Source organism: Euprymna scolopes, chromosome 12, assembly GCF_053919585.1.
Source record: "Euprymna scolopes isolate OS-2025 chromosome 12, ASM5391958v1, whole genome shotgun sequence".
Classification (NCBI taxonomy): Eukaryota; Metazoa; Mollusca; class Cephalopoda; order Sepiida; family Sepiolidae; genus Euprymna; species Euprymna scolopes.
Genome location: NC_136493.1, coordinates 137,763,661 through 137,774,873, shown reverse-complemented (window position 1 = coordinate 137,774,873; position 11,213 = coordinate 137,763,661). Strand labels below are relative to the sequence as shown.

Below are 11,213 nucleotides of genomic sequence, written 5' to 3'. Positions count from 1 at the left end.
TATAAATGTATATTTGCCGATGCCTAGAAGTTTTACGATCAGTTGGCTTACGCCTGCTAGGCTCCACTTTTTCACTTTTGTAATCTTAGCAGCTATTTTTTCGGTTGAAACCCTACTGGAATTTGTTCCATAGGTTCGAATCTGTTATATATCAAGTTTCAAGTCTGTAGAAAAACAATTGGCAAAATAGTTTTGTAGAGAAAATGTCTGCCTACACACAGATTAAGTAACAAAGCAATTTTTAGGACACTCCACCATTTCGCTTCTTTCGAAAATAGGCGTCACTGGAAGGGATTAAAAAAAATGTCGCCTGCAAACAATTGTTAGACAGGCGTCATGCTGGATCTGGCGCAATTCGAAGACATTTGCAAAGAGAGCATAATATTGTTCACTTTTTCCGTTCTCGGGCTGCTCTTGAAAAAGAAAAAAGAAAAAAGGGGAAAAAGGAAGGAAAAAAAGAAAAAAAAGGGGAAAAAGGAGAAAAAAGGAAAGAAAAAGAAAGAAAAAGTGGAAAAGAAGGAAAAAAGGGAAAATTAAAGAGTTAATAATAAATAAATTAAAAAGTTAAAAATGAAAAAAGTTAATAACAGCGTTTTTCCTCGGCTTGAATATGCCAGGTAAATTAAAAAAAAAATTTTTTCATCCTATTTATTGCTTTGCCCAGCAGCAATAGCTGCTGGTGGCGCCAGGGGTGGCAGTCCCGCTTTAGCCACCGAAACTGTGTCATCACCTCTGGTTAGCGGCTGATGAGGGCAAAGTAAAAGCACATGTGATCACATGTTCTATGTAGAAATATATATATATATATATATATATATATATATATATATATATATATATATATATATACATATATATATGAGGAGCATATTTCATAAAATAAAATAGATGTTTTTTGTCTATTAATTCTATTTCGATCCTTTCCAACTTCCGATTAACAGTCTTCAATTCTGACAGGAACTGGCTGATGTAATCACCATATTTCATCATGTCGGAGTACTTTCTAATTCTTTAGGATTCATCGTCAGGGATAAATTAACTGGTTTTGAAAATTTATATACCTTTTTCCCCTTTTTCTTACCTCATTATTTTCTTTTATTCTTTTCATTGGTTAATTATTTTATTTTATTTATTGTTATGCTTTTTTCTTTTTTGTATTGGTTAACATCTTTTTAACGTTTATTTTATTTAATGAAATCTGACTAAGAGAAAAGATGCTACATAAATATACATATTTTGAATATATATATATATCTATATATATATATACATATTTTGAATATATATATACATATACATATTTGAATATATATATATACATATACATATTTTGAATATATATATATATATGCACATATACATATTTTAAATATATATATATACATATATATATATTTTGAATATATATATACATATACATATTTGAATATATATACATATTTTGAATATATATATATACATATATATATATATATATATTGAATATATATATATACATATTTTGAATATATATATACATATACATATTTTGAATATATATATATATATATATATGTAGTAGAGATTTAGAAGGCTGTCACAATGCGAGGAATGAAATATAGTCGTTGTTGGTAAGAGAAGACGAGAACAAGTGGCGATTTACAAATCAATAAGTACATGCATATATTTTATATATACATATATTTATTCAGTTGTATTGATGCAATGTCTTACTTGTTATGTCTGTGACAATATCCATTATTAATTTCGGAAAAATTCCCTTTTCAAATGGTTGGCGTAACAGATCGATTCAAAGCATGCTAGATGATGGAGCGGAAGTTGGGTATCTATGTGGGTCCTCAGAGCAAATGTGAGTAGGGGATTTATGTATGGTCTGATTAGGAAATTAACATGTTTATAATTTTTATTTATTTCTATTTATTTATTTGTCTTCTTTTTGTTTATAACTTGTTGCTTTAGCGTGAGCTTTTTTAAAAATTTTGCATGTTCTGTATTTTGTTGTTTTATCATTATTACTATTATTTATTTATTTTTTTTCTGCTGATATGTGGGGTGTCTATGTTTATCTAGGTCACGTAAGTCGCTAGTGGGCTGTGTCCGGTCAGCTATTGAAGGGTAGAGTAGGGGTGGGATGTGAGAGAGGAGGGGAGGTGGGGTGCTGGGTGGTGCGCTCCCAGTCGGCAGCTGGGTGTTTAGGTTAGTGTTGCCAGGAGTAGGAAAATATGTGGGAGGGGGAATTGGGATGGCATTCCTTGAGAGTTGTTAATTTATTTATTTCCATGAGATTATAAGTAGTAGTAGATGGGACATTTTCTTTTTTTTTACTTTATTTTTAATTGGTTCGTGTTACTTCAGTTAGCTACAGTCTACAGACCGAAAAAAAAAAGACTGAAAAACTAAATTCACGTGGCTACTACATAAACACAAAGCCGCACACATTCCCAGACAGGAAGACACCGGCGTCAGTACCCACACAACACAAGAAACGCACACCCAAGTCACAGACCTCACGATCTCCCACACACACGAAGAAAAAGACCTTCTTAGCCTTGGACCCAAATTCATTATTACTCAAACAGTAAAAAACAACTCCCTGTTCAACATAGAAACACACTTCTGCAGAGCGGCTTACCACCTAAAATGGATGGAATGGATAACCCACAACAACACTAAAACACAGCGCACCACCGATGACTTCCCCGTATATCAGCTAGACCGCCCATTACATCCTCCACCAAAAGACCAGGAACTAGACACTAAGCTTGCAAGATTAAAACGAAAGATATTCGACATCATAAAACACGAACAAGGAAGCGTTATACAAAACATCTCGTATAAACAACGCTGCACACTTAAGAGCCTCAAGTGTAAAGACTTTGTTTACCTACCTTCCGATAAGGGTAAGGAGTTCTGCGTCATAGCTCGAGACATATACGACCACCTTGCACTCACACACCTAAGCAACGACACCTTATACACTCCAGCTACTTACATTACATCCACACAAATCGAAAACAACATCAAAACCGCATGGGTCGACATATGTAGAATTAGAAAACTGACCAACACATACAAACAGAACTTCACTACTAAAAATAGCAGACTCCCCACTTTTTACCATCTCATCAAAACACACAAAAAATCAGCAACCCCACAAATTAGACCAATAGTTGCAAACATTGAAGGACCCTTATATAAGATCTCTTGGCTACTCTTTCAACTACTTAAACCATTACTCTCCTCCTTCCCCGGACACGTCAGCAGTTCCGATGAAGGACTCCGCCGTCTAAACACCCTCCAACCATAACATCTAAAACGAGGTAAATACGCCTTCAGCCTCGATATGGTTGCCCTCTACACCACAGTACCTACACACCCAGCAGTAGATCTGATCACCGACCACATCTCCTCCTGCAACTTACACTGCTTCGGCCTCACTCCCTCAGATATCCACAAACTCCTTCTTATAATAGTAGACAACACATACTTCACCTACCAACGCCAAACATAGACAAATTACAGGACTGCCCATGGGTTCCAGCCTCTCAGGAATACTGCCCATCTCATACATGGGCAGACTCGAACGCCGAGCCCTCAACACGTGCAACTCGGTCATATTCCTCTCGAGATATGTCGATGATGTCCTGATCTTCACATCATCACGCACCGATGCTGAGAACATCTACGCTATTTTCTCTGATTCCGACCCACACATAGAATTCACCATCGAACACCCCAGCGATGACGGATCTCTATCACTCCTGGACTTCAACCTAAAAATATCAGATGAAGGGCTCGTCATTACTAAATTCTACCGAAAACCAGCCAGCCGAAGTATATTTGTACACTACAAGTCGGCCCTCCCTACTAAGGCCATCACCGGATATGCTAGGAATGAGATCATCCGCATCCAAAACAAATGCAGCAAGCCAAAAGACAAGACAGAATGCACAAAACGGTTCCACCAGGTCCTAGAGACAAACGGATACCCCAGCACTGTCATTAAACACCATTGGAACATGGGAAAACGTGTAAGAAGCTTCCCCACGAATACTTGCTTCCTTAAAATGCCCCATCTCAGCGACAAGATCACAACGGCTATCCGCAGGGCTATCAGAAGAGAGGGTCTCAATATGCAACTAGCCCACTCTGGGCCATCCCTTAGACAGAAACTCTCTAAACGCAGGCACAGGTATACCCCGCAACAATCTGCCACCGTACACACGTAGTATACAGACTAGAATGCTCTGCCTGCGGAAAATTCTACGTGGGCAGCACCACGAGACCCCTACACATAAGAGTCAAGGAACACACACAAACACAAGCATCATCATTCCGTAAACACCTCAACACCTGCAGAAACAGTAATACATCTATTAAAGTCGATATTTTAACCACAGAACGCAATATTGGGAATGTTCGCATAAAAGAATCATTACTAATATCCAAATTACGGCCAGAACTCAACAACAGACTGGAGCTCGGATCTTCATTCATTATATAATTCTACGTACGGCTCCCACCTAAGACTTACCATTACAACCATAGCCCATTAGAACAGATACACCACTGCACACCGCTCACAGCCCAACTCACAATCCAGATAGGACATTACTACAAACCCTTCCCATATAAATTATATATAAAATAAATAAATAAATAATAAATATACGTGTACGGAAGCTATCCCACTCAGCCGTAGAGTATAGGTATACAGTACGGTGGAGAGGTATATCTGAGGACTTATTGCATTTCGTTTTAATCTTAACTGATACAACCGAGTGGTTGAAGATCTCAGAGGAGACAGAACGGAACTTGAACAAGTAAATTAGGGTCTTCTCTAGAGATATACCTACCACACAGAAAGCTATATTTAATGTAGGCACATATTCCATGTCCATGGCGATCTTGGGGGTCTGATTTAGATGTTAAGTTAGAGTGTTCTTTAATTATGAATTCGTCAAGGGAAGTGGTCGGTCTTATGCCAATTTTGCTTAGGAAGAATATGTCTGGTTTCGTCTCCTGTAATTGGGTTTCAACCTCTGGAAGGTTGGAACATAGACCCCTGATGTTGGAAAAGGAGACATGGTAGTAGTGGTCTACGTTGGAGGATGAGGTTCTAGGTTTACACGTGTTATTTTTCTGGAGATATTTCTTGTTGAGGATTGGGATTTGTGGAACAGGTCGACATACTTGGTTAGAGCAAGACAAAGAGGGAAAATAAGAAATTATAACGTGGTCAGCATCATGAGTTTTGGAATGTAACTTTTTGTCATTTATTCTCTATATTGCTCTGTAATTACATTGAGCTTCTTAAATTAGGATTGATATATATTATAAAAAATTATATTTCTACAGAAATACATACATACATATATATATATATACATATATATTATAGAATGTAAAAGACAGGGTCTAAATAAGCAAAGTCTCAGTAAAATATATTTAAAGGTGCTGTGCTCTGAGTATTGCAGTTATAAGAATAGGTGTAATTACTTAGAGCTTTATAAATAGAAAGGGCGTGAAATTATCAATCAAGTTTACATAGGAGGAACCATAACAAATCATATTTATACGTACGATCGTTTCCGAAACGATCTCCTTTTATTCATTTGGTTTTATTGGTTTTGTTTGTAAGTATTGAATAAATAAAAGGAGATCGTTTACAAAACGATCATACATATAAATATTATTTTGTTATGTTTCCTCCTATGTAAACCTGATTGATAATTTCACATTATTTCTCTCTCTCTTTCTCTCTCTCTTTCTCTCTCTCTCTATCTCTCTCTATATATATGTATGTATATATATACATATATACATGTATATATATATATAAATATATATATATATATATTTATATATATATATTTCTGTAGAAATATATTTTCTTATAATATATATCAATCCTTATTTAAGAAGCTCAATGTAATTACAGAGCAATATAGGGAATAAATGACAAAATTTCGATTACGCCATATTGAATTCAATATGGTGTAATTGATAAATATAAAGGTATTTGCAGCTTCTCTCCTATGTTAACCTGATTAATAATTTCACTCTCTTTATATATATATATCTATATATCTATAGATCTATCTATCTATATATATATATATATATATATATATATATATATATATATATATATATATATATATATATATACATATCGCTTTGAAAAAATATACGACACAAACCCTAGGGGGCCACTTTCAACAACAAACTAATTAAGCGTTAATCATTAGTTATCAGAAATGCAAAAAGGAGAATGAAATTGTCATCGAAGAGCTAATACTCAGAGATATACGAAAAATTAAAAAGAACAGACAAATGGGAATTTGTGTGAAATATATATACAGGAATATAAACATATATGCATCGTTGATATGCAGGGATTTGAGAACGATTAAGATATATCTCCAAATCTCCGAACAAGTCTAATGATTTAACAGATTCTTTTTGTCGACAAAGAGATGGCTTCCGTGAAAGAATTGAGATATCTTCCAAAATTTTTAATAATATATATATTATTAAATGAATATATATATATATATATATATATATATATATATATATATATATAACTACTTCAGTTACTCACATAAAATTAATATACGAAAGTATAAATTTATGCGTAAACTTTAAGTATTTACTTCAAAAGTGCTCAATACGTAGGTAGAGCTAGTTAGTTAGTTATAAAATATATATGGCGATTAAGCTACACTGAATATTCCGCGTTTCATCCACTCTAGGATTCTTCAGGCTTATGCATAAGCCTGAAGAATCCTAGAGTGGATGAAACGCGGAATATTCAGTGTAGCTTAATCGCCATATATATTTTATAACTAACTAACTATATATATATATATATATATATGATATATATATATATATATCATATATATATATATATATATATATGATATATATATATATATATATATATATATGATATATCATATATATATATATATATATGATATATCATATATATATATATATATATATTGATTAGATAATAACATATAAATGATAAATGGCTATATATATATATATATATATATATATATATATATGATATATATAAATATATATATATATATGATATATATATGATATATATATATATATATATATATGATATATATATGATATATATATATATATATATGATATATATATATGATATATATATATATATATATATATATATATATATATTAGATAATAACATATAAATGATACATGGCTGCCGGATTTATAAAGAGGAATAATGACCACATCAAATATACATTGATATTTTCATAAGGATTTTAGTTTGTTCTGTTTCAAAGCTTTATAATAAATACAGGAATGAAGTTTATTTACCTTTCGGTGGACAAAATTTTTTAGAACAACTGACTCCAAAAGTAGAATGACAGCTGCACACATTGCAACCGTCTTTAAATTTCTGTCCATGTCCGTAACCTTTTCCTTTATACCAACAATCTACGTAGAAAACAAAAATACAAAGTACAAAGTACAAAGAACATTTAGAATTTTGTTCAATATTTTTTATGGATGCTTTTTCATTTTTGTGTTACTTCATTTTATCAAATATCAATGGTATCTTGTATGAAAACACATCTCTTGCTGAATAAAAGTGCTTACATCTTGGTGTGAAATTTATGTGAACAAACTGATATCATATTAATCTATTGTTAGTCTACCGGAAAACACTGGAAACAAATTATAATAGCGGATTATTATGATCGTTGTATAGTTTGTAAAAATGGTATGTTATCCTAGCAAAATAAATATTTACAACTATCATAATAATAGAATATTATAATTTGTTTCCGGTGTTTTCCGGTAGACTAACAACATAACAATATCTTATAAATATAAAACCAACGTGCATACCTCAAACATTCTCTTTCGAAAAAATGTGAAAATAAACCCCATAAAAGGATACGTATATATGTGTGAGCATATGTAAAATGTATTGAAATACTAATAAAAACGCGGATTAATAATCATTTTAATAGGATATTCACTATTATTATTTTCGGACATACTTTTATTATCAAATCAGAAATATAGTTTATTTACCATAAGGAGGACAGTATCTGCTGGTACAAATTCTTCTATCGTTCCATAAGCAAATGCATAAATTACATTTGTCCCAGAAAAATTCACCATAGTTGTACCCGATTCCATTATGCCAACAATCTGGATATAAAGCAAAGATAATATATCACAAAACATATTCAGAACTTTGTACAATTTTCTTTATGGATTAATTTACATTTAAAAAAAAATATATATTTTCAGATGACAATGTGAGACTAGAGTGCAAATCAGTTGCCTTTTTTAATTCAAGAAAACCCTCGCAGCTGGACATGAACTCTACCGGAATAAAATCATCACATGACGCACATAGCTGAAAGGACCAGTTTCCGCTTTTCAAACAAAGATGTAACTCTTATACACTTAGCTCAAACGGCATAACCGCATTAACACACCGATATTTGTAAGCAACGTTGAGCATGGTTAGTAGCAGATGGGTTACATTTGCGAATAGTAAGCGCTGTATCTACGAGGACGTTGGCAACTCTCTGCAAAAATTTAACGTCATCGTATCCTCTAACAAGGATATATATGCGACTAGGGACTGCTTGTGAATTTTATACTTTCATGACAATTCCTCCTTCAGAAGCAGTCGGTTGAACCCACGTAGAGTTAGTGCCGCTAGTGTATTCGTTGGGTATAGTCAAAACCTTCTTTTTAGGTTTGCAAACAAAATGAAACCCAAAGAATATGGATTAAATGTAATCATGAACGTGGTCGTAAATAAACATATCTGAAATGTCTTTCCATTTTATTTACAAAAGAGTCACCACTTATCAAGGCACAGAGGCCACTCGAGGAAAAGGGTTAATGAGTATACAGTAGTCAGTGGAAACATTTAGTAATCGTAAGTAGTAGAAATTTAGTAAATTTGTTTACGTTGGACTTGAAGACGACCATATTGCAGTCAGTTGGAAAGCAGGTAAACGGAACAGAGTTCCACAGACGTGTAGTTCTAAGAAAGAACCTTTGTTCATGGAATCTACGTTTAGGTTTAGGCACAGATAAAAAAGGGGGGAAATTATTAATAATGGTTTAGATAGATGAGTGTTTTACATGAAAGTCAGGCAAGGGGAGGGGCATAGATTGGAGCGCAGACGAACACTTGGAAATAACGATAAAGCAGACACAGGCTCGCAACATCTCTTCTGTGAGAAAGAGGTTGTAGGGAATAAAAAAGGGTGCTTCCTCCAATAGTCTTTTTTGAACTCTGCCAAGGTGGGATAAGATGCGTCTAGCAGCTTCGGCCCAGATGTGGCAAGAGTACTCCATCCTAGGACGTACTTGGCTCTTATACTGGTAGAGAATTGCATCAGCTGTGAGATATCTACAGGAGTGGTAGAACGGTCTCACTATTTTTCAGCAGAAATGGACACGGATTTGATGTACGTGTTCCATTTCAGACCAGGAGTAAAAGTCAGACCTAGAAGCTTGTAAAAATAATGAGCCTCTCCAAGACGAGGGCCATTCATTTCGATTGATGCCAAACGGAGATCAGAGCGTTTATGATGGAAAGATTGATGATTGTTTTTAGATGCATTAAAATTAACCAGCCACCTCTTTCCCCATTGCACCACCTGATCAAGATCAGAGGAGAGAGAATCAGAGAGAAGTTGCTCGTTTATGGCCTTTGATGTGTTGCCATAAATGATAGTGTCGTCAGCAAAAATGTCTACGAATGATGTTAGAATGTGATTTGGGAAATCATTTATGTAGATCAGGTAGAGAGTTGGGTCCAGGATGAACCATGAGGGATTCTAACATTAATACTATGAGCTTTTGATTTCTGCCTATCAGTTACTGCACTTATGGATCTATCAGAGGGAAATGATTCGATAATTGAAAAGATATTTCCAGCTATACCGTAGCTGGATATTTTGTGGAGTAAACTTTTATGCCATAATTTATCAAAGGCAATTTCAAGGTAATTGCCCTTGAAAAGCGAGGATCCATCATCAAGAGCAATGTCGAGGGCAATTGCCCTTGACAGAAAGCATCAGTTGAGAAATTCGCTAATCCTATGAGAAATAACTGTTAGCACATCTGCTGTAAATCCAGCAGAACAGAAACCATATTGCATGTCACTGAGAAGGTTACTTCTGCTGATGTGGTCGACTATTTCTCTATTAAACACATATTCCAGCAACATGACGCACATGGTATGTATTGAAAGAAAGATGTCAGATCACCTGATTTTTTAAATATGGGACATACTGATGAGGTTTTTCAGGGTGTTGGAAAGCAATTCTTTATAAGGCAAAGCTTAAACAGTTTTGTAAGTATGGGAGCTAGTTCTGGTTGACGCTTTTTGACGTTGTATCAGGATATAATTAAAATAAACAAAAAGTCACATCAAAAGATTATATACAATATATACAATATAGTGTTGTAATTCACTGCTATTTCACATGATTAATTCAGTTAATTATATATGCTCATTTCTACTTTCAAAATTAACTAATTGAATAAATGGTATATAATCATTCTTATGTTGGTCTATGATGTTTCACCTTTTCATGTGGAATTAGTGTTTCATTCGATTTTATATTTGTATGATTTAGGCATATTTTGCAGTTGCTAGTCTCCCTCTCAAAAGTTTATATCATATAAAACAGATAGTGTGAATGGAAAATGCATTGCATGGGAGGATAATTTCATGATAACAGAACCGTTATTACACAAGTAACACCACCTATAATATGAGCAGGAAATGCCTGAACAGATAGTATATTTACAATATACACGACATCCCAGGAGAAGGCAAAGGAAATCTCACTCCAGAAAAAATGCTATATACACTTGCTCCCAAAAGGAGGAGACGAAGCATGGGAAGTTGGTATTATGGTGAATGAGCGTATATTGCATAACCTTCCTAAAAAAGAAATAATTCATTGAAGAATAGTCTACTGACAGCGGAAGACGTACTACATAACTCTCTGAATTGTGAATTCAAAAATACTAACAGTATAGTTTCAGCCTCAGACAGATATTAGATTCCCATAAGTCTACAAATACATGTAAAACCGAATAAAGTACAGACATTAACACAGAAACATCTGTCCCATCGCCACAATATTGCATCTCTGTGCTTTTTTTAC

The 11,213-nt window shown here is 33.8% G+C and overlaps 1 protein-coding gene across 1 annotated transcript in view; it reads right to left on the bottom strand.

The window, feature by feature from the left end:
* The window catches only part of LOC145291111 (uncharacterized), a 103,094-nt gene that overhangs the window by 77,276 nt on the left and 14,605 nt on the right, over window positions 1–11,213 (bottom strand). Inside the window, exons 5-7 of the mRNA XM_080136627.1 lie at window positions 10,984–10,987; window positions 8,098–8,217; window positions 7,375–7,494 (exon numbers count right to left, since the gene is read on the bottom strand). Coding sequence (XP_079992753.1) covers window positions 7,375–7,494; window positions 8,098–8,217; window positions 10,984–10,987 — 244 coding nt within the window. The remainder of the gene's footprint in view (window positions 1–7,374; window positions 7,495–8,097; window positions 8,218–10,983; window positions 10,988–11,213) is intronic.